The sequence below is a fragment of the Mobula birostris genome, chromosome 7 (genome assembly GCF_030028105.1).
Source record: "Mobula birostris isolate sMobBir1 chromosome 7, sMobBir1.hap1, whole genome shotgun sequence".
NCBI lineage: Eukaryota > Metazoa > Chordata > Chondrichthyes > Myliobatiformes > Myliobatidae > Mobula > Mobula birostris.
Genome location: NC_092376.1, coordinates 114,925,742 through 114,951,199, shown reverse-complemented (window position 1 = coordinate 114,951,199; position 25,458 = coordinate 114,925,742). Strand labels below are relative to the sequence as shown.

General features: G+C 42.3%; 1 protein-coding gene across 1 annotated transcript; it reads right to left on the bottom strand.

Moving 5' to 3' along the window:
- On the bottom strand, positions 1-24,126 carry b4galt7 (xylosylprotein beta 1,4-galactosyltransferase, polypeptide 7 (galactosyltransferase I)). The gene is made up of 6 exons (XM_072263645.1): positions 23,329-24,126; positions 17,438-17,770; positions 14,864-15,089; positions 14,279-14,362; positions 8,064-8,168; positions 1-2,029 (listed from the first exon to the last, which is right to left on the bottom strand). The coding sequence occupies exons 1-6, from the start codon at positions 23,382-23,384 to the stop codon at positions 1,874-1,876; spliced, it is 960 nt and encodes a 319-aa protein (XP_072119746.1). The 5' UTR covers positions 23,385-24,126; the 3' UTR covers positions 1-1,873.
- Positions 24,127-25,458: the final 1,332 nt, after the last annotated feature.

The following is a 25,458-nucleotide window of genomic DNA, read 5'->3' as shown; positions in this document are numbered from 1 at the left end:
ATCTGAAAAGTTAAGAAATAAATACAATGAAGAAATGCCCTTAATTTGTAGTTTCCATTCACTAATACTGATGTATCATCATCCATTTTTGATGGTCCTGTATTGCAAAGCATTGTAAAACACTAAAATAAACCATAAGTTTAACAAATTGTTCCGAACTTAGGGTCACTTACAGATATTCTATACATCCCATTCACAAATACCGAATGATAGGAGACACTGGCATTGCCACTGCTGTAGACCTGCAGCAGTCATTAATGCATAAGTATCCTTACAAAATGTTCTTAAAAAAAGCAAACATTGTGCCATTAAAATGCTCAATACTTTAATAAAATTGAATCCTTCGACGAATAAAGAAACAAATCTGTCAATATTTTATGATTTTCTTACTATGAATCTGTTTCAATTCATTCTGTTGTCTCCCCACACAGATCCTTGACCACTGTTCACAATTTATTTTTGAGAGATGATTTTTTACAGGTTAAAAAAATCCCCCGAAAAACCCCAAGAATTGTAACTCATGGATTACAATACAATTTCAAAGCAGACTAAAACAACAAAATAATCAATGAGATCTGAAGATCTCTTCATTCCTCTTAAGAATGTCATAATCATATGGGTACTGAAAGTGTCCATCAGAAGCTGAATGTGATACATGATGTAGTACTACATATATTCCACTGGATGGCAGAATAATCAAGGCATATGCTTTCTGCATTACTAAGAAGAAAATCTGCAGATGCTGGAAATCCAAGCAACACACACACACACAAAAAATGCTGAAGGAACTCAGCAGGCCAAGCAGCATCTATGGAAAACAGTACAGTCAACATTTTGAGCTGAGACCCTTTATCAGTCCTGAAACGTCAACGGTACTCTTTTCCATAGATGTTGCCTGGCCTGCTGAGTTCCTCCAGCATTTTGTGTGTGTTGCTTTCTGCATTGTTCCCTCTCATTGAACAATTAAAGGCCAGAAGACCCCCAAAAACAGGAGCTGCAAAATCACATAGCCTATTATTTTAATTAATAGCATGAGAGGAATTATCAGTTAAAATTTAAAACAGACTGTTCTTTATTTGCTTAGAGTGTTCTTTACCTTCATTGTGAGATCATTTCCATCTTCTCGACTTAGCTTGGAATGTAGCTTTTCTAACTGTACAGATAGTAACCAAGAACATTGCACTGGCCGAGTTTCAAAATCAGCATCATGAATCTGTGAACTTGTTGACAGCAGTAAATGCGTTTATCACAATGTCACAACCATGTTCACTGACAAATGCAGACACATTGATATGGAGATTTCAGTATTCTTTGTAAACTTCTGTTCCATCATTCCATGAACAAGAGGAGAATCCATTGGTCTCTGAATTGCAATGCTAGGGTTGGCATTGTTTCTAAAGTGGGTACCATAAGCTTTAAAGGTCCTTTTACAGAAAGCTAACAGATGATGTTGTTCTGCAATATTGGCAGAAGGCCTCTGCTCCCTCATTGAAATGACAATATACAGTCCATCAAGAGAACACTTAAAGTAGGTTATTGGCTATGACCTTAACAAAAAGATAAGGACTTGGAGACAAGAAGATTTTGCTAGTTTATGAGCAACTTCCCATGAAGAAACTTTTTAAATTGCTAACCACTCAGACTCAGAGATTCTTGTAACCAACTTGTCAAATGCAGCTAAAATCTGTAACATTGATCAATACGTCACCCATAGAGTATCCCTGTCCTATCCCGGAACTTGGTATGACATCGTGTACTGAGAGCATCACCAGTAGAAACAGGTGCCCAAAATCACAGAGCAATACGTCTGTCCACTTAGTTAGCAGTTCCATATCAGCTAGAAGAGATCCAATTATTTCTGGCTTATATCCCATCAGTTTATTACGCACCAAGGTGTTTCGTTTAGGTCACATTCCAGTAAGATGTTGATGATAGTGCAGTGCACCCCTGCGATCGTCAGCTCTGTTCTTGACCCAACACTGTATTTCAAGTTCCTTAATCCACCTTCTTTGTCAACTTTAAACTGTTCCTGTTAATAGATAAGAGAAGTGGGGAACAGGGGAACGGGGGTGTAGGGGTTAAAACAGATGTGAATCAATAATTTTCAAACCACTGTCACATCAGACCTTAGGAAAGAAAAATCATATTCCCCATTAATTTTCTCTAACCTAACCTCCCCACACTCTCATCAACTTCCACTGGAATCAACTATTCACCTACACACTTGGGGCAATTTACTATGTTCAATTGACCTATTAACTCTTACTCTTTGGTATGTGAGAGAAAACTGGAGCACCAAGAGGAAACCCACATGATCACAGAGTGAATGTAAACTCCATACAGAAAGTGCCAAGAGGTTCAAATTTGGCAGATGGCGGTGCACGTGTGTATCGCGAGACTCAGTGTCTTACCAGATTTTGAAAAATAGTGTTAATTTATCTGCTTGTTTCCTGCGTGTTCACTCAATTCGGCTATGCGAACTACACTTACAGCCAACAGTCACTTTTGGACATTAACTACCGATGCACCAACACAGTTTAGGACTATCCATTCACCTTCGACCAACTACCTCCGGAGTTAGTAAGGACACAGCGGACCTGCATTCAACTCGCAACGACCGGAAGGGCCTGGTGCCGGCATTGAGACCGTAGACAAAGATGGGGGAAGCGTGGAGGTCTGTGTGCTAGGCTAAGGCTAAATCCACACCGGCCAGCGCTACCTAGCATCTTCCTCGCCAATGTTCGGTCTCTGACGAACAAGCTGGACGAACTAAGGACTTGGACCCTCACACAAGGAAGGCTTATGGATTGCAACGTCATGTTTTTTATGGAGACGTGGCTAAACAGTGATGTCCCAAACAATGTGGTAGAACTGGAAGGGCGCACAGTCTTCAGGGCTGACAGAGCTGCAACAGAGACAGGTAAAAGTAGAGGAGGTGGTTTATGCATCTACGTGAATCAATCATGGTGTACTAATTCTACCATTGCTGACACTTATTACTCTGCTGATCTGGAATACCTGATTATTAAGTGCAGACCTTTTTATCAACCTTGAGAGTTTACATGCATTATTGCTGTCGCAGTTTATGTTCCACCAGATGCTAATGCTAAAGTAGCCATGAAAGACCTCAGTGCCGCTACTAGCAAGCTGCAGACATTGCATCCAGACCGACCCTTTATTGTTGCTGGGGACTTTAATCAATGTAACCTACATACTGTGCTTCCAAGGTTTTACCAAAATGTATCATGCAGAGAGAGAACGTCGACTCAGACCATGAGAGTCCTGCGTCGGGCATTTTCATGCCTTACAAGGCGCAGATTGGAAGTCTGTGTGGGGCGCCACTCCTCGCACAGACACTAGAGCAATGTGTGGTTAAGTGCCTTGCTCAAGGACACAAACACGCTGCCACAGCTGAGGCTCGAACTAGCGACCTTCAGATCACTAGATGAACGCCTTAACCACTTGGCCACGTGCTCACCACAAGGGGTAATAAAACCTTAGATCATGTCTACACAAATGTGGCTGACGCTTACAAAGCCACTACCCTCCCCCACCTGGGACAGTCCGACCATCTTTCATCGTTTCTGCTTTTCAAGTATAGCCCGGTCATTAAACGTGTGAAACCCACAATGAAGACTATTCAGATCTGGCTGGAGGGTGCTGACTCTGCTCTTCAGCACCAATTCCAGCACACAGGCTGGATCGTGTTTGCTGCCCATGCCACCACAGACTCTCAGATTAACTTTGATTTATATATCAACTCTGTCCTTCAGCACATCAACAAGTGTGTAGATAGAGTGATATCACAAAAACAAATAAAAATTTTCCCCAATCAGAAACCATGAATGAACAGAGAAGTTCACCTCCTGCTCAAAGCCAGAGATTCAGCCTTCAGGTCTGGAGACCGGGAGGCTTACAGCTCAGCCAGGGCTAACCCGAGGAGGGAATCTCTCAGGCTAAACATATATACAAACAGAGAATCAAGGAGCATTTCAACTCCTCAGCCTCCCATCACATGTGGCATGGCATACAGGTCATTACAGACTTCAAACCACCTAGTGCTGTGCCCCATTCCAGCTCTGCTTCCCTCCGCTTTGACCGAGAGAACAAGCAGGTCAGCCTCAAAGCGGATCTCCCACCTGGTGAACTGCCTCTCTCACTTTCCACCTCCAATGTTTGCGCCACCCTGAGCAGGGTGAATGTACGGAAGGCAGCTGGTCCGGATGGAATACCTGGCCGTGTGGTCAGAGTCTGTGCAGCGCAGTTGGCCAGGGTCTTCACAGGCATTTTTAATCTGTCCCTGGCCCAGGCAGTTGTCCCTACAAACTTCAAGATTGCCACCATCGTGCCAGTGCCAAAGCATTCCACTGCCATGGGCCTGAATGACTTCCGTCCAGTTGCACTCTCCCCCATCATTGCAAAGTGCTTTGAGATACTTGTTATATCAAATCTGAAATCCCGTCTGCCCACCACCCTGAACCCCCAGCAATTTGCCTATCGTATCAACAGGTCAACAGAGGATGCCATCTCCACGGCACTTCACTCTGCCCTGACCCACCTGGACAGCCCCAACTCTTACGTCAGAATGCTGTTCATTGACTTTAGTTTGGCATTCAATACTGTGATCCCCTCCAAGCTGATCACCAAATTTCGCCAGCTTGGTATCAGCTCATCCCTCTGCAACTGGACCTTGGACTTTCTGACTAACAGACCCCAATCAGTTAAGTTAGACAACCTCTCCTCCTCCACTCTCACCCTGAACACTGGCGTGCCTCAAGGCTGTGTGCTGAGCCCTCTTCTGTACTCCCTTTTCACCTATGACTGCATTCCTGTATATGGTTCTAACTTCATAGTCAAATTTGCAGACGACACCACGGTAGTTGGACTGATCAGAGGAGATGACGAGACGGCCTACAGGGACGAGGTCCAGCACCTGGTCGCATGGTGTGCCAACAACAACCTGGCCCTTAACACCCAGAAGACCAAGGACTTCAGGCATGCTAGGAGCCACACTCACGTCCCCATCTACATCAACGGAGCTGTAGAGGAGTGTGTATCAAGCTTCAAATTCCTTGGTGTCCACATTTCCAAGGATCTCACCTGGTCCCTGAGCTCCTCCATTCCGATCAAAAAGGTGCAACAGCGCCTTTATTTCCTGCGGAGCATCAAGGAAGCTCACCTGTGTCCCAGGATACTGACGGACTTTTACCGCTGTACCATTGAGATCATACTCACCAACTGCACCTCAGTGTGGTATGGCAATTGTCCTGTATCGGACCGCAAAGCACTCCAGTGTGTGGTGAAAACTGCCCAGATGATTATCAGCACCCAATTGCCCACCATTGAGAACATTACCATAAACACTGCCTGGGCAGGGCGAAAAGCATTATCAAGGATGCACCTCACCCTAACCACGGACTTTTTCCTCTCCTCCCATTCGGTAGGCGCTATAGGAGCCTCCGCTCCCGCACCAGCAGGCACAGGAAGAGCTTCTTCCCTGAGGCTGTGACCCTGCTGAACCTCACATCACAGCGCTAAGGAGTATTGCACCCATATTGTACTGTCTCAGTACTTTTATATTTGTGTGCTGTAGCACTTACTTTTTATTCACAGTTATTTTGTAAATAACACTATTCTTTGCATTTCTGGTTAGATGCTAACTGCATTTCATTGGCCTTGTATCTGTACTCGGCACAATAACAATAAAGTTGAATCGAATCGAATTGAACTTTTGAGACTGCAGCTCCATCAGCTGGATACTGGTCCATTATCTATTTCCCATTACTTCACAGTAGCAAGTAATAATAATATGCAATCATTCCTTCCTTCTACTGCTTTAAGCAATGGCAGGACTACCTGGAAATGTTTTCAGTTGTTGAAAAATAACAGACCCCCCTGCACCCATCCAGAACTATTTATTCCTTTGAAGAATTGAGATACGGTGAAACTGGCCTCAGCAGCTTTCTGGAATCCAGGCTGTGATCATGTACAGGACTAGACTGAGTATCTCTCTATTCATCTATGGACAACATCAAAAAGGCAGTCCAATTCAAACCCAGGTGCTTGGTACAGGATGCTGGACAACATTCAGCAGCTGTTACACTTTTGTTTCCTCCTCCTAATCCAGCTTTTGTGCCCCTGACAGTTGTGGTTTGGCAACCCAGCATAGGCCAGGTGCGGCCAAGGGCCTTTTAGTCTGCACAGTTTGGCAGCAGGCAGGAAGTCTGCTTACTGGGTTTTATCAGCAGCACACTTCAGGAAATGTTAACACAAAATAATCTGCAGATGCTGGGGTCAAAGCAACACTCACAAAATGCTGGAGGAACTCAGCAGGTCGGGCAGCATCCATGGAAACGATCAGTCAATGTTTCGGGCCGGAACCTTTCGTCAGGACTGTAGAGGGAAGGGGCAGAGGCCCTATACAGAAGGTGGGGGGAGGGTGGGAAGGAGAAGGCTGGTAGGTGCCAGGTGAAAAACCAGTAAGGGGAAAGATAAAGGGGTGGGGGAGGGGAAGCAGGGAGGTGATAGGCAGGAAAGGTGAAGAATGAATGGGGGAAGAGAGAGGAGGGGGAGGGAATTACCAGAAGTTGGAGAATTCTATGTTCATACCAAGAGGCTGGAGACTACCTAGACGGTAATCCCCCTCCCTTCCCCCTTCCCTATGTCACTCTGCCCCTTCCCCCAGCTGCCTATCACCTCCCTCCTGTTTCCACCTCCTTCTACTACCCAATGTCTTTTCCCCTATTCCTTTTTCACCTTTCCTGCCTATCACCTCCCTGCCTCCCCTCCCCCACCCCTTTATCTTTCCCTTTACTGGTTTTTCACCTGGAACCTTCCAGTCTTCTCCTTCCCACCCCCCCCGCCCACCTCCTTTATAGGGCCTCTGCCCCCTCCCTCTTCAGTCCTGACGAAGGGTTCCGGCCCGAAACATTGACAGATCGTTTCCACGGATGCTGCCAGACCTGCTGAGTTCCTCCAGCGTGTTGTGAGAGTTGCTCAGGAAATGTTAAGACGGGCCATTCTTTCTCTGGATGCGATCCTCAGAAGCAAATGGAAAATGACATCTAAATTTTCTCAAATGGCAGCTTCCAAATCTGAACAGTGCCAGTTAGTTTCCCAACAGGGAGAGAAAACAGAAATCATCCATTGTCGTTATCACTTTCGACAATGATAGAGAGTGAGAGTAAGAGAGAGATTAAAATGCAACAATAGCTTGAACTATGGGCAACCTGTAACTCTGTTTAATAAGTTACATTGATTCTGATCAAAACTACTGTATTATTCCTAGACAAGCACTGAAACTGATGAATATGGGACACTTCCACATAACTGAGCATAGCACTCTTGGAATTAACTGCAGCCAAACCAAGTCACTCTGACCCTCTGCTATTAATGACGAGGGCATTCCTCCTTTCTCATGCCATGGTCCCTATTCATGATGACTGCTGTGTACTGCCTGGTCTCATTGGTAATAATGAATGCCTGGATAATAGTAAATACCTAGTGAGGCCAAACAGCAGTGACAAGTGCAGCATAGAACACACTCAGCTGTCTACCCAAATGAATGGCAAAACGAAGAAAAAATAAAAATCAAGTGTGGAAATCTGAAAAAGAAAATGTTAATGCAGGAAACACTCAGTAACAACACTAGGCAGAGAATCAGAGCCAACAATTCAGACATGACTGATCATCAGAACAAATAACCTATCATTGTGAAACTTTATCTGTTTCACCATTCACATTTTCTGCTTCTACCATCCATACTAATAAGTTATTTTCCGATTAACACTAGTGATCATTGTCTCCTACTGATATCAGTAGTGAAGGGTCCAAGGAGACAAAGCTCACTACTGTTGATTAGACTACATTTCCTATATATAAAAACATGTATGTGCTGGAGCTGGTCAGCAATTCAGGCAGGATCTGTGGAGAAAGGTTTTTAATGTTTTGGGTTGATGTGATCTGTTGTGACTACTTAGGTGTTATAATATTCAGTGAAACCCAACGATTTCAGCTTTAGATCTCTCACACCTACTGGTAACTGTTGGGAGTTTAATCCATACCTGCTTCTGTCCTGATACTCTCTTCTGGTCTCGCCGCCTCCACGCTGGATCATGGAAATGTTTGAAGGTATTATATCCTGTCCGAATTCCAGTAGGACGATAAAGCTGCAAATTCACAGTAAAATACATTTTTTTCAAAAGACAGCAAATGCTGGAGATTTGAAATAAAAATCAAAGATGCTAGAAATACTCAGCAGGTCAGGTAGCATCTAAGGAAAGAAAACAATTCATTTTCTGATTAAAGATCATGAAAAAAGAATCTTCATGAAGGGACTTTGAACCGAAACTTTACCTATTTCTCTTTCCGCAGATGCTGCCTGACCTGTTGAGAATTTCCACTATTTTAAATGTTAAATTGGCTGTAGAGCAGAAAGTGCTTGCCATCCCACTTAGTGTTTGAGACAATAAATGAGATTTGCTCAATCATATCAGAATCATCCATTAATTTTTAAAGAGTGGAGATGAACAATAATTTGTCAGCTTAGACCATAAAACAAGATCTAATTCCTTTCAGCAGCAAAAAGATACACTGTGCACTCAGCGTAAAATATATAACAACTTGAATAAGTTAAGACCTGTAGCATACTCCATCTTAAAAACCGTAAGCGAGACGGCTGAGAAATCATATCACGATGCAAAAATTAATAATTGCGCTGTTTTGCAATTATAGAAATATATGTATTCCACCATTAATTGAAAATTACATTACACATTCCCCCCCTTGTGTAGCTCTACAATATTTTGGGGAATATGTGTCTCAGTCTTTATGGCAAAAATATTGTTTACAGCTTATAAAAGTCGGTGTCATTTGTACAAGGCTAGAACTGTAGCTAAACACTTGTACAACACAAACTCAAAATACTGCAAATGTGAAAAAAACTGAATTATTTGGCAAATCAAGTAGCAAGTGTTCAGAGAGAAAGGAGTTACTGTTTCATGCTGATGACTTTTCATCAGAACTGGGGGGATAAATTTGAAGTAAAATAAGATTGTAAATTGCAAAGGAAGGAAGAATGATGGGAGGAAAAAGGAAGATTCATGAAAGAAAAGAGCTCAAAACGAGGGCGGATGGAGCTCAGTGGAATAGGTGATGATGCTATTAAATGTAAAAGATATATATGGAAAAGGTAAAAACAGGAAGAGAAATAAATGAGTGAGATAACAAGTCTGAAAATAGCTGCTATTGCCAAAAATCCAAGGTATTAACGTAGAAATTGCTGGTTAACTGATATTGAATTCATCGTCAAGTATATAACTTGTAATCTGCTTAGTTGAAGGACGCAATGTCACTCCTCAAGATTGCTTTGGGTTTTGATGGAACACTAAGAAGGGCCATCTTCTGTAATTAGATAAGTAAGGTCAAAGTGGGAGGAAGTTGGTGTGTTAAAATGATAGGCAACTACATGTTCAGGAGTCATGAGTTGAATGGTGGCATTCCGAAAAACTTTCAGCCCATCTATGTCCTGAAACTTGATCTCTGTTGTCCACCTCTTTTCTGATATGCTCAGAATTTCCAGGATATCCTCCAATGAGATAATGCATGCAGTTTGGCTGCTGAATATATACATTTCCTGTATCTGACCTCAGAATCCAACTTTTAACAAAACTGTAAAAAAAAATCCCATCTTAGAATTTCATATTCTACACTTCATACATGAAATTCTTCATGAAAACTTTGATACAAAATAGCATCAGAATTTCCAATCTGAATTGCAAATATCAGAAAGAAACAGAAGCCAAAAGAAAATATCCAGAATGAAGAAAGTGAGGAACTCTCATCGGATATCACTTTCTTAGGTGCTAAAACTGGAAACTAGAACTATTTGAACCATCACTTTAAGTGAAGCAACCTTTTGCAAAGTTGTGCTGGTTTATTCAGCAGCATTTACCACAAATGAGCCAAACCTGTGCCGCAGTTTGAAGAATTTAAAACACAAGTCATATTCAGTACACACTTCATGCCAGTTTAAACAACACTGGATTGGAAGCTGGCCATGTTCACAAAGCCGTCTCACATTTAGCACTTTGGCAAGTTTCATTAATTCTCCCCATTTGCAGCATTTAAAATGAGCTATTTTCAGGCACTAATGGACAAATATTAAAAATCATAATAATTTACTCAGAAACTGAACAATTTCAATGATATCAGTAACTGGATCTGTACATTTAAAAAAAACTCCTTTGACTTATTTAAACTTTGTGTTTCCAATGGCATTTTCTCATTTCCAGCTATATTTATAGTATATTGAAAATGCTACAGCATTGTATTGCGCAAGATTTTACGTTCAATGAAATGTTACTTGATGACAAGAGACTAAGCAGAACAGGCCTATCAAAGTCTATCAAGAGAAGGGGTCTGAAAGAAATGTGTAAAATTATAAGAAGGGTTAACAGGATAGATGCCAAGAAGCTACCGACATAGGGAATCATGGCTTCAAGATAAACAGTCAGCTATTTAGCGCTGAACAGACCATTTTTCAGTCAGAATTTATGAGTCTTTGGGAATTCCTTAGGTCGAATAGACGCTGAGACATCAATTATATTCAATAAAATTAGATCACAAAAAGAATCAGGGGAAATGTCAATAAGGTGGGAAAGTGGAGTTAAGGGAGATAATTTAGACACTACCTTATTGAATGGTTGCGCAGTCCCAGGAGATTTTATGGCCTGGTTGGTTGTTCGTCCATCGTTGACGTCGATGAGGACTTCGACACCATTATGATGGTGTCGAGACTAGCGCGTGATTTGGATTTAAGTGAGGGAGAGTTGCGCAGCGTCAGCCTCACTCTCTCTTCCCAATTCCCATCTGGATCCAGTGGCAAGACAGAGTCTAGATGGCTGGAGATGGGACTAGGCGCAGTGAATGACCAGGACGTCTTCTGTGTCTTGTCCTGCTCTACACGTTCCACGACGCTTGCAGAGACCGCCTTCGTGACCGTTGGACCTTCCATAGGTCTCGTCCGCTCAATCCGCCAGAGTCTGTCTTCATATGCTGGGATAGGCAACTCCCTATCACACCGAGGGTTTGAGACCCGTCGGCTACCCTCACCTGGTTTAGCCGGCTTGTCGAAGCTGTTGCCCGGGGTGTGGCCGCTGTCGCATGCAAACAGCTACGGGGAGCCACAGGTGAGAGCTGAGTGCCAGTTGGGGACCAAAGGTGGACTAACCGCCCTGAAAAGGACGCGACATTTTATGGCCTAATCTTGATCCTGTTTTCATGTTCCTATTTGAAAGTGCCATTATCATCATAATAATTGGAGGGGAAAAAATGCTTTATTGAAAGAACACAATGTACAAATGCAATGTTCCTGACCTCCGGCAAGACCTGTGTCGGAGGTCTGTGGGCCTACGTCACAAGAACTGGTGTGTGAACACCTTGATAGTAATGGCCCACTGCTCACTGCAGATAAGAGTTTTTAAAATGGTGAAGTGCAGACCCTTCTGCTTGCTGAGGGAGTTCAGTGCCATTGTATTTACTGCTGTTTATCACCCCCTGTGCTCATGCTGTGGAAGTGTTGCAGCTCTACAGCACAATGTGCAGCTTCAAAGCCACTCACCCTGATTGTCCTTTCATTGTTGCTGGTGACTTCAATCATGCCAACCTAAAAACAGTCCTGCCAAAGTTCCACCAGCATGTCAAATTTGCAACCAGAGGAGAGAGTATATTAGATCTGGTTTATGCCAACATTTGTGGGGCCCACAAGGCTATCCCCCCATCCTCTCCACGGATACTCAGACCATACATCCATTTTGGTAATCCGTGAATACAGACCAGTGGTTAAGTGAGTCAAACCAGTTCACAGGGAGATCAGGAACTGGCTAGAAGGTGCCACCCCAGTGTTGCAGAACGGCTTCAAAAGCACGGACCAGAGCACATTCAGGGAGGTGGCTACCCAAGGTGATCATGTCAACATAGAAGAATATGCAGGATTAATGACCGGCTGCATGGGAGAATGCATTGAGGATGTTACCATGATTGAACACTCCACTACCAGGGCAAACCAGAAACCATGGCTGACTACAGAGGTTCATGTATTGCTTAGGAAGTGGGACACTACCATCAGATCGGGGAACAGAACGACTCTAAGGTCAACAAGAGGCACGCTCTCCCATGCCATCAAGAAGGTAAAGTATGAGTATGCACAGAAAATCCACTCACCTTTGTTTCACCAGGGACACGTGGGGCATGTGGCAAGGTATGCAAACCATAAGCAATTACACAGAAACATAGAAAACCTACAGCACAATACAGGCCCTTCGGCCCACAAAGTTGTGCTGAACATGTTCCTACCTTAGAAATTACAAATCCACTCCGTGCGTCAACAACAGGAAAGCATCCTTTCCTAATAGGTTGAATGCTTTCTGTGCACAATTTGACCACATTAATTACGTGACATCAAGGACAGAAACCTTGTCTGGCCATAGCTGAGGCTAAAAGCACCCTCGTCACGGTATACCACGTAAAGCTGCAGAGCCTGGAAACATATCTGGTCAGGTGCAGGGGGACTGTGTGGCCTTGCTAAGAGGTCTTAATGGACACCTTTATTATCCCTCTGAAAGAGTCCAGTCCCTGTAGACTTCAAGGCAGCCACCATCATTTCAGTGCCCAACACAGCAATGGTATCTTGCCTAAATAATTACCGCTCAGTGGCACTGACTTCAACAACTATGAAGTGCTTTGAGCAGCTGCTAATGAATCATATAAAGTCCCACCCTCCAGCTACATTGAACTATTTCCAGTTTGCCTGCTGCTCAAACCGCTCCACTGATGCCATACCCTTGGCCCTCCACTCCATCCGGTCCCACCTAGAAAACAATGCCTTGTATGCCAGGATGTTGTTCATCGACTTCAGCTCGGCGTTTAACACAACTATCCCTCAGAGGCTGGTGGATAAACTGTCCTCATTGGGACTCAATGACTTAAAGACCTCAATCAGTCCGAGTTGGCAGCAACATCTCAAGCTCCATGACGCTAAGCACTGGTGCCCCCCCAGGGTTGTATGCTTGGCCCACTGCTATTCACACTGCCAAATTCAGCTCAAACTGCATCATCAGGTTCGCTGATGATACAGCAATGGTTGGTTTCTTCAGCAACAATGATAAGTCGGCATACAGAGAGGTGGTAGAGAGGATTGTCAAATGGTATGAGAACAATAGTCTGCTTCTCAACATAGACAAGACAAAAGAGATGGTTGTGGACTTCAGGAAGGCACAGGTCAATCATTCTCCATTGCACATCAATGGCTCTGCTGTAGAGAGAGTGAGGAGCACAAAGTTCCTTGGTGTGCACATAATGGATAATCTAACCAGGATCCACTTCACCTCCTCACTAGTCAAGAAGGCACAGCAATGTCTACATGTACTTTCTATGGAGATTGAGGCATGCAAGGCTCCTTGGCCTCATTCTGACAACTTTCTGCAGGAGTACCACCGAATGTCCTGTCTGGCTGCATCATTATGTGGTGCAGAACCTGCAAAGCATTGGACTGCAAGACCCTACAGAGGACAGTCAAAACCGCCAAGAGGATCCTCAGGGATTCCCTGCCACTATTCATAACATTTATTGAGAGCGATGCTGATGAAAGGCCCAGAGCGCTGTTGAGGACCACTACCACCCAACCCACCATTTCTTTGATCCACTACCGTCAGAACGGAGGTACAGAAGCATCAGGACTAGGACTGCCAGACTGGGTAACAGCTTCTTCCCGCAGGCTGTGAGACTAAGGAATACCCTGTCACCACCAAGATCTTGTCAATAGGTCAGCAAGCTGTTAACTTGTGCTGTATTTTACTTCATGCATTTTGAATGATATTATTAACATATTTATAGTATAACAATTTGGTTTATGTGCTCTGTGTGATATATGCTGTGTGAGTGCAGAGTCTGGAGGAACATTGTTACCATTGATTGTATATCTGTAGCCAGATGACAATAAGCTTGAACTTGAACTGAAAGTTTACTGCATACTGCCTCTTCAGTTACCAAAGCACAATGGGAATATTTTACAAAACATTTCCCATCAACAATCCTCAAGTGTTATTTTGGCTTCACCCTAGTTCACGAAAGGAGATCACAGGTTGAAGAGTATATTAGAGTCACAGCCAAGAAGTTGAAAAAAAAGATCAAACAAGAATTTCACAACAGAGTTTTAACCTGCCTAATATTCATACTGAGTGTTGCAAGTCTCTTGTGCATAGTGGTACTAGATGATTACCTGGAGTCCTGCTGCAGTCATTCTACGATAAAATTCATCATCCTCGCGTCCCCATCCCCAAAACCGGTTTGACATCCCATTGCACTGCAAAGGAAAGGAAATACATTGTGTTTGGGAAAAAAAGGCCAATTTGCACAAACTCCTTAGCTGGGTTAAATCCGTTATACAATACAAATCCATTCTTTACCGATTTTTATACTGAAATTGATACCTGGTTCTGTATAGTCTCAAAGTCACCTGAATGACTTAAAATTGAATGCTCACAGTCTTCGTTTACATTTCCAGCTTTTAATAAAAGTGCTGCAGGTTGCAACTCTTAATTATATAAAGTATTTGAGAATTATACTCTGAAATACTGTGCAACTGCTCTTGCTTATGAAACAAATTTCACTTTTCTTTAAAGGACACAGAGAGCTATTCAGCCCTTTGGCTTGATGATGTCTTACTTCCTTATTTACATATATTCTTAGAATTCCATTTCACAGTTAAAAGTGGTGATGAACATTAAACACTATGATAGCAGTGACTAATTCAGCTATAGTACTTCTTTTTACTTGGCCTCCTTCAAGCAGTATTGTTACTCACCAGTTCAAAGTGTTGCTTGGTGAGGAGGAGTATCCCTCCCACATAGTTCTTGTAATGATAGAGCGGATGAAGTTCTGGGGATGCCACATGAAAGGGTCCTTTCTCAGGATACCCGTAGTCCAGGTCTTCATTCTGGGGCAGCAAGTCCACATCATGCATAGCAAGGTAGTCGGTATCATTCCCACTCTCCAAGAAACCAACGTTTATCAAAGACGCACGATTAAATCTGGGCAGAAAGTTATTAAAATGAACACACAGGATCCCAAAATGAAAAAATAGGATCCTTTGGTCCTTTTATAATTCTTTTTTTTTATACTTAAAAAAAAACTGGTCATAATTGACTGCTAAAATTAATTAAGTGATCCATATAGAGTATATTTTCTGAAAGGCTAGAAACTATTATTTTCAATACCGTGGAATCAAATAGTCATCGAGTCTCAGGCTTCCCTATATTCTGAGAGATTAAATGTTTAGCAAAGGAGCAAAGTTTAAAGGATGCAGAGCAGAGCCAAATTACAAATTTTGCAAACTTGCCCTGAGAAAGGAAAGCTCGTTGTACTCTCACTTCTTGTTCATGTTCAGGTATATGTTATGGTATGATCTGGTGATTTCTTCCACCACCTTGCTGATAACTGCCCAATATTTTGTGCATTGAAACACTCGGCCAGTCTCCCAACTTATTTTCAAAATGACAGTCTGGATATTATAATAAGCTGGATTTAGACTGTGGTATGCAGTTTTCAGTACCAATGTGGAATGCTATCAGGACCATAATTTTTTTCTATGCAGTGTGCATTCAATTAAACAAAACACGAAAATAACCAAATTTTTATACATTATCTTAAGAGAAAGCCACATATGACTGTACTATCAAAACTTCCACATTGAAGGCATGTGCAGGTACTTCAAACTTCTCAAAATTATTTTCCAGTTCTTTCACAGTCCCACCTCATTTTCTCTTCAGTATTCTTGAGGTATGTGTTCCTCCAATGGTCTTTCTGAGCATCTGATCTTAATAGCTCCACCTACAGGAGACATGATTTTAACTGTCTGCATTATAAACTCTGGAGTTCCCTCTCTAAACCTCTTGCACTCTCTCTCCTTCCTTCAATACTCTACTGAAAATGTCACCTGACCTAAGATCTTATAAAAGTTGTTGCCAAATTTTATTAGATAATGTTCCTGTGAACCAGTCCAGCATGGTTTACAAGTTGTTGCCTGTTGTGATTCACATACTCTTCTCCCAAAGTAGTGGAGGAAGGCATTCCCATTAAAATTCATCCTCTAATTTATTACCTGGCCACTCACCATCAGCCTGATTGAATGCATTATGGTCCAGCTTTATTCTGAATCCTGATTGAATGCATTATGGTCCAGCTTTATTCTGAATCCTGATTGAATGCATTATGGTCCAGCTTTATTCTGAATCATTATGGCTTTGAAATGGTTAGCTAATAATGAAATGACGAAAATAGTCAAACAATACAGATTTTGGCACTTAACATGCAGGCATCTCTTTGCCTTAACTTACATTGGATCAGCGCCTTATTCTACCTAATGCTGATGCTGGTCTTGGCTCCCTAGCCCCATTCCTATTCCCAGCTTCCCTGAAATTGCCTTCTCTGGAAATCCTGCTACTGTATTCTAACACCATACAGACCATTGGAGGGCACTCAAAATTACGTTCATAGACATTTTCTTTGAACACTAGATAAATATGAGACATTAGGAAAGACACAAATACAGCTATTCTAAATATTGCCAAAATATATGGTCAAGTATTACTCAACAAATTGGAGCTACTATCTGGTCAAATACATGTACAAATTATACATTTATCCCTGGAATTACTGTGTCTTACATTTACTTTGAATATTGGCACTAATGAATTACAGATAGCTTTCTCTTTTTTGCTACTGTTTTGTCTTCCTGCTGATTAGTTGCTGTCAATTTATACCACTAGCCAGGCCCTGCTGATTAACTTAAAACACAGTCTATTAACAGTATAAGTTTAAACAAAGTTGGAATTCTCCTGGGTTTCAGTACTGCTGCTACAAAGATTCAATTTGGCTTTTTTTTATAGGCTAAGAGAAGCACAGTTCATGATCTCGGGAAAGGAGTCACTAACACACTACTGACACCAGAAAATTATGTAAAAATAGTGTTTGATTACAATACTGAAGAGTTCCCAGTTACACTAGATAGCTTTGGTGAACCTTGCTATTGAAAATGGAAATTCTGTGATTAAAATCCAGCAACGCATACAAAACACTGGAGGAGCTCAGCTCAGGCAGCATCCATCCAAAAGAATAAAGGGTTGACGTATCGGGCCGAGACCCTTCTTCAGGACTGAAACTTCAACTGTTTATTCTCTTCCACAGATGCTGCCTGACCTGGTGTGTTCCTCCAGCATTTTGTGTGTGGTGCTTTAGATTTCCAGCATCTGCAGACTTTCTCTTTTTTGACTTTCAGTAAACACTATATACAGCAATATGTACAAGTTTGATTCTTAATATGTGATATAACAACCTACAGCGATATTATGTAAATATTATACCTTTTAAAGCCCAGTACCTGAAGTGATCGACTTGGTTGATTACAAGAATCTTGTGTCTGATTTTCTTCTTCTTTAAAAATGCGTGCATATATGGGACAAAGCTCAAAAGTTCTTCAAAACGCTCCCTGAAGGGAACAATGATTGCAATTCTGTGAGGGCCCCAGCTTGGATCATCGGTTTCCTCCCGGCAGGACACGTGCACTGAAGCATCATTCTTGCTGCGCTGGCTGCTGCTTATTCTACAGTTATACTGCAGCCACATGACAGAAAAGAATCCGAGGACTACAAATGTACAAAACAACTTAAAGATGGAACATCTTCTGGGTAACATCCTGAGCAGCAGGCCTGACCTGGAAAGGACCACAGCACAGTTACATTATGAAGAGTTTACCAAAGCTGTCCTTGGCAGTGAATTCCACAGATTCACCACCCTCTGGCTAAAGAAATTCCTTCTCATCTCTGTCCTAAACAGACGTCCCTCTAGGTCTCAATAACATTCGCGTATGCAGCACAAGCATTATTGCACATACTGTATGGTCATTACACATGTGCCTTTGTAATACTGATACATTCAAGTAAAGACACTAGGTGCTCAGCAGTACATTTGTAAACCTGCATGTTAGAAATACTTTAAACGCACATGTGCATTATGTGCACACTTAGTATATTTGGATAGTCATGCACACTTTACAACCAATACCCACATATTATAAAAGACACACTAACTAACACACACACACACACACACACACACACACACACGTACACATATGGAGCAAAAAATACATGACACTCACAAATTTGACTGCTCTGTGGACAGACCAACTAGAGCAGGAGCCCTGCCAGACAAAACAAGACAATCAGGGGATAGGTCACTTAGGGTGAAGCAAGTTGATAGCTCAGATTGCCATGATTATATTCTAAGGCAGATCATGTTCAGAACCATCTTAGAGGATATCACAGTGTATATTCAATTATTAAATATAACTGGGTTATTAGTGTCCCATAACCACCACCCCTACCATTTTTAATTTATTCTGAAGAAGCAACATTCCAGCAGGAATGATAAGTTAAGGCATTTATCCTTTAATCTCCTCTGTAACTTTATATAGTACTTCCTCCTTTAAGGCTATTCAATTACTTTGATGTAAATTTATTCTGACTACCTTAGCTACTAAAAGTGTTGGCCAATTCATGTAAAATGCACATTTATACATGTAAATCCTTAGAGAACTACAAGCACAGTTAAAATTGCTGGAATGGCTTTATGAATGTACTGTAAAAATTGCTCTGTCTCCTGAAATTAGTTTAATTATAAGTAAGCAAGAGTTCAAGAGCCAGGAGGTAACGCTGTAACTCTCCAACTCTCCAAAACTCTGCTTCGACCACAAAGTCGAGAAAATCTGCAGATGCTGGAAATCCAAAGCAACACGCACAAAATGCTTGAGGAACTCAGCAGGCCAGGCAGCATCTATGCAAGAATACAGCTGATGTTTCGTGCCAAAACCCTTCACCAGTGCAGAGTAATTTCATATTCACAGCTGGCTGTTTCTGGCATCTCCAAGCCTGAAATCTTGAAACTGCAGTGAGCAAAACAGGTCTGTATTGTCTTACTGCATATTTCTTACAAACTCTTAGTGATAAAAATCACTGCTTTTTGAACAGAAGCACTTGCACATTTAAAAAGTGTTCGCAGTAAGCACACTGTAGTGTCAAACGGCCACACAAGTGCACGTGTCTGATACTAGTGTTACATACCCCGTAACTGGGTTGCCAAACCAGCAGAAATGGATCACTCAGTTGGAGTCTGCATTACTAGAACTAAGAAAGTTTTATTAAAGAAACAAGCAACACAGTACTCTAATCAAAAGGATAATGAATGCAACAGTTCAGCAATGATAAACATGCATGTACACAGAATTAAGATAACAGGATCAATCAAGCTCTATCGTTGTCTAGGGGTAAATGACCAGTTTCAAAGTAACGCAAAGTTCAGTTCAGTTCGCAGTAATCGCTCCCGTGGCGATGGACAGTGAGGGGGGGGGGGAGGAGAGAGAGAGCAAAAACGAATGAATATTCAAGGCTTCCACACACAGACCTTCGCAGTCAGCTTTCGGCCGCGTCCTTTGTGATGTCATCTGGGGTCACTGACCGTGACCCCTCCGTTTCCAGACACGATCGTTTCCCTGCGCTGAACCTGGCACCCAGGCAAGGGTGGACACACACCAGGTTCCCACCGATCGTACCTTTCCACCCTGTGCGTTTATGGCCCGGTACTTCCCACTGACTTGTGAGAGACGCACCGCTTCCAGGGTCTTGTTACCTCAGGTGTCGTGTGTGTCCTGCCTTAGCGAACCTGTCCCTCTTTATCCCCCCTGCTGGGGTATCGCCTGTCCATCACTTCAAACAGTTCAGGGTTCAAAGGGGGAGCCGCTCTAGACAGCTCTCTCTCCCGTCCCTTCATTACACATCTCCAATTGCTGCTCCATTGTTTTCCTTATCTCTCTCTCTCCTGAAGACGGTGGCAGACCGACTGCTGATCCCACCAGTGCCAGCACAGGACAGCTACATCTTAATCTATGTGTATTCTTGTCACACCAGTTAGAAATTGTTTGGCAACAGCTTCTCCTGTCCCAATTAAGTGCCATAGTATCCCAAACAAATGAAGGGAATCCTGGCTATTTTTTCAGTTAGTTTTTGTTCTTTAAGAGTTGTCCAAAGTTAGTGGCTGCCATGATTTACCGTTGGCCCAATTAGCCGGAATCCACTGTACTTTTAGGACAGCTTTACAGCGAAAGGAAAATATTTTTAATGAAGAATCAGTAACTAAATGAAAGGAATGAATGGTTAGGGTGGTGAATAAGGAAACAATCAAGCAGGCTGCTTTGTCCAGGATGAGGCCAAGATTGTGGGAATTGTTGGAGCCAAACTCATCTGGCCACGTACAGCATATTCCATTATGCTATTCACTTCTGCCTTGTGAATGATGTAGAGGTTTGAAGCATCAGGAGATGAGTTACTCGCTAAAGGATACCCATCAAAGATTTTCTTATAGCTATAATTTGTACAGGGTTGACCCAGTTGAATTTTTGGTCAATGGTAATCTGCAGGACATTATTATTGGGGTAAAATTGAATGCCAAGAATTGATGGTTAAACTTATTGTCTGGCACTTTTGTGACAGTAATATTAGTTGCCAATGAATTACTCATGTCTGAATGTTGTTTAGGTATTCCCACATTTTAAGTACAGAGGAGTTTTTAATGGAAATGAATTTTGTGTGTTCTTTAGCAAACATCCCATTAGGTAACAAGAAGATCATTAATGAAACAGATGAAGATATATTTTTCCCTGAGGAACTCTTGTAGTGAGATGTCTTCCTTGGGTTCGTGATGACTAACATAGAACAACTACAATCATTTTTCTTTGTAGGAGCTATGACTCTAATCAATGGAGTATATTCCTAGATACCCACTGACTTCAGATGTACCACAGCACCTGGATGGCATATTCAGCCAAAAGCTGATTGATGTCTCACCTCATCTCCAGAGATTGGGCCAAGGGAGCAACGAGGTCTGGAGCAGAGTGGTCCTGGTGAAAGCTAATTAATAGGCAGTGAAGTAAGTACTTCTTGTCAGGGTTGTTGATAGCACCTTCCATCAATGTGCCAATAAATGACAGTAGACTGATTGGGCAGAAATTACCCAGACTGAATTTATCCTGTTTATGTGAATATGACATACTGAGACAATTTTGCTAGGTCTCACCATTCTTAAGGAAATTCTCGGAACCTCATCCTACTGTTTGTCTTCCATTATTCATGATTAACTGTGCTGGGATTACAGAGTTTTGATGGGGTTGTTGGTTGTCAGATTTCTTATTTTGTACCCAGTATTTGCTTCTTTGCACACAAAGTCCTGTTTTGCAGCTTCATAGACAGGTGTTGTATTTTTGGACATGTCTGGTGCTGGCCTTGGCACCTGTCTGCTGCACTTGTCATTGAACTACTGATCATCCCTTAATTTGATAGTAATGGTAGAGTGAGAGGTATTCTAGGCCATGAGATTATGGTCAGCATACATTTCTATTGCTACTGATAGACCACAAGATCTCACAGACACGTAGATTTGTGCTGCCAGAGCTGTTTCAAGCCTATTCCATTCAGTACAGCTGTAATCCCGCACAAAGCAATGCACAGCAACCTTGGTAGGAAGACAAGACTTATCGCTACTAGTACTGTGCAATGGGCAGTTCTATTAATGCTATGGTGAAGGATGCATCTGCCACAGGTAGACTGATGAGCATGTGGTCAAATTGCATTATCCCTTGTGTTGGTTCACTCACTACCTGCCAGATATCCAGTCTGAAATCTATGTCCAGTGCTGATGTACATTGGTCCCTGCCAAGATTACACTGTGTCCTTTCTATGTTCAATATTGATTTCAAATGTGTTCAATGTAGAGGAGCAATGATTCATCAACTCCAAGACGGTGTAGGTTAAGAGATAGTGTCCTTCCTACATTTGACCATATGAAACTTTTGGAGTCTGGAGTCGATGTTGGTGCCTATAGGTGTGACCATCATATGGCACATATCATGCCACTACCTCTGATGCGTCTGACCTTCTGGTTGAACAGACCTACCCATGGATTGCGATGGCATTTTGGATAAGGCATGATTCTTTGAGTATGAGTATGTTGGACTGTTTCTTGTGCAGTCTGTAGGACAGCTCTCCCAATTGAGACACTGGTTCCCAGATGCTGTGAGGTGGAATTTCTAAGGTTGATTCCGCTGGCCTCCACTTTACCATGTATGGATTTGCTGCTGTGGTTGCCCCTCAAGTATAATTCTATCTCTGTTTGGTTCTAACAGTAATGGTACAATTACAAATCTTGCAAGGCCATTTAAGAATCAATCCAATGGGATGGGTCTGCAGTTCTATATAAACTTCCACTCCGCAAAGGCCAGAAGGGTTTTTAAAGGAGCAGTCCTCCACATCCTAACTTTAAGTAGTTTCTTGTGAAAAATAGAAGGCAGCTGTTTAAATCAGAATTCCAATTATACTTCATAAAATAGCCCTCACCTTTATCCTTATTTGACTTGAAGGATTTCTATTGATGCAAACGCACTGACATGATATCACAATATTACACACTGGAAGCAGTGGGTTAAAATCTGCCCCAGCCTGATGTACTTAACAGCTAGGAGTATGGGAGTATTAAAATCTGTCAATAACAGACTTGGGAAATTACGATCAAAGACCCCTTTTGTAGCGGTAGTGTAGTCAATCAGTTATATAGAACATTCAAGTTTCAAGGACTGTAAACTCTGGGACAACTCAAGGTCTTCAGAACAAAGTTAAGTGATCGTTGAAGCTTTTCATTTTCATTTAAAATGGTTTGCACGACCATGAGAAAATAAACAGGGACAAGGAATAAAAGGAGTGAGGCAAATCACCATTCCTGTCCCTGGGTTGTCAGTCAGTGAAACAGCAGATTGTTCTCAGTGCCACTTTCCTGAACTAATCCCATCTCTTCTGATGTGTTATTTAGTTTATGTAACAATTTATACAATTATTTTCCAATACATAAGAGATATTTCAAAGTCAAAAGTATATTTACCTAATTAGTTTAAATAGACATTACAAAGATCTTACAGATCTAAAATTTTGAGGTGTCACACCATACTTAGTCACAAGAGGTCAATAATACAACAAATTTAGCGTGTAAGAAATTAATTGTAGGGTGAATTAATTAACTCAGTGGTCTCTACACTAAATGTAGTGCTGGATCAGTGGCCAACCAGTGCATTGAAGAATATTACACTATTTTAGTAAAATAAAAGAAATTAAATTTATGTATGACAAACAAATAAAATCCCTAGTTTCTCCTATTAAACATTATGCTTACCTGCTGTCCTCCTTGGTGAAGTAGAGAATGGGTTTTCGTCTGGACGAGTACATCATTTTCTTTCACTCCTTAGCTCTCAATCTCTCTCTGGCTGTGTTACATAGTCTATTGGCAAAAGATGTGGCGGATCTGTAGACAAGCCTCGTATTCTCAACAGTCCTTCCAAATATGACATACATTCGGAGAGCACAGCCGCTTTGTCAAAGGTTGGACACCAGCTTCAAACTTCGAGTCCTGCCCCAACAGATTAGTGCACTCAATGGCCCACAAAGACTTGTCGGCGGAGATACGTTAGTGGAGCTCTTCAGGCATTGTCATTTGGAAGATGCAGCCAAAATCCTTACAGCGATCATCGAGTACAGCTAGCCCCACAAATCCTCAGTTCCCCGATTCCCAGACTCTCAGCCCCGCCGGGAGTCACCCTACAGCCCCCAGGACTCTCTTGCCCGGTGTAACAGGATGTTTGCAGACTAAGGTAAAGTCGCCATCTCTCCTTTCCACAATGGAATAAGCAGTTTCTCAGACCCCGGGGATCCCTCGGCGCCCTTTCTCTGTGCGGTCACCCCTCCCCCCGGCTCCTGCTTCCTCTCACCCCTCCGGGACCCAACGTCCCTGGCGGCCGCTGTAGGGGCTGCGATCCAAATCCAGATCGAACGAGATCAGGGTTGGGGCTTAGGCAGGCGGGGGAGGTCCCGGGCCTGAGACCTGGGACAGAGGGGTGGGCGGGTACCCGAGGCCTGAGACGGGCGGCGGGGTGGGGGGCAGGATCCGATCCCCGGCACCGCGTTGGAAAGTTCCTACACGCTGGCCGTGGGTGCCACCTCATTCACCATCCGGTGGATAAACGTTCCGCAAAAGCATATTACAGTCAGTACGTTACATTTCTTCTCAACTGCAGAGGTATAAATATATTTATATTTACCTTATGGCTCAATCTTCAGCGCATAATCATAAAATTATGTAAAAAAGCAAGAATTCTGTAATAGTCGGTAAAATGGCACCGTATATGCGAAGGGCATTTACACCCGCAGCGTTTGAAACTATGAAGTATTCAGAAAGCGCAAGGTCTTTATTTTAGATTCTACATCTGCTACAATAACTTACACAGTGAACGTTTACATGAAAAGTTGGTGTAAGTGTGGCCGACATTTCACGTGACATTTTCCCCACTGTATGACGTGTGTAATTTATGTATAATTTATATATTGTGTGTTGTATCTATATGACTGCAACCAAGTTTCACATTTCACTGTTCCCTGCTGTATTTGGGCATATGTTAAATATAACGGAAATATCAGTTTATATGTTACTGATATCCTATGCTATCGTTTTGCCACAACATTGTATATCTGTGTTAGATACTGTAGTTGGTAGGATCTTGAGAACATGACACTGATTTGAATGGCTTAGAAACACATTTGTTTAACCTGTTACTTTGTTTTTAAGGAAAAATAGAGCAAACTACTAGAGGAAATCAACAGGTCAAGCTGATTTTACCTGTAGAGGTAAATGGATAGTCAAAGTTTCAGGTCCAAAATGAGCCTTCTCAGTTGCTACTCAACCTGCTGCATTTCTCCAGCAGTTTGTATGCTGCTTTGGATGACAGCATCTGAAATCTCTTTTGTCCTAGCTTTATTCCTAATGTTTATAGGAAAGAACACAGAAACACCATGTATTTCTCACAACATCCAATATTTTCCTGTATAGAGTCAGAAAGTACTGAAACAGGCGTTTCAGCCAATCTAGTCCATGCCAACATGATCTTCTGTCTAGTCCCCTCTACCTACATATGTACCATACCCCTCCATACTCCTCTCATTCATGTACCTATCCAAACTTCTCTTAAATGTCACAATTGAACCCACATCTACCAGCTCCACTGGCAACTCATTCCACACTCACTCACATTTTCCCTCAAATTTCCCTTAAGGATTTCACCTTTCACCCTAAGCCTTTGGCCTCTAGTTCTTGTCCCACTCAAGCTGAGGGGGAAAAGCCTGTGTGCATTTATCTTATCTACAGTATACCCTTCTTGAAAGAGACTAGTGTAGAAATTGCAGGGGCCCTGGCAGAAATATTTAAAATGTCCTTAGCCACGGGTATGGTGCCGGAGGATTGGAGGGTAGCTCA

Bases quoted from the DNA above. Each gene is read 5' to 3' on its own strand.
- b4galt7 (XM_072263645.1), bottom strand. From the start codon at position 23,384: ATGATGTACTCGTCCAGACGAAAACCCATTCTCTACTTCACCAAGGAG. The intron at 15,090-17,437 runs GTACTGGGCTTT...CTTTCTGCCCAG, and splicing joins AACCAAGTCGATCACTTCAG to ATTTAATCGTGCGTCTTTGA. The intron at 14,363-14,863 runs GTGAGTAACAAT...TTTCCTTTGCAG, and splicing joins CCAAGCAACACTTTGAACTG to TGCAATGGGATGTCAAACCG.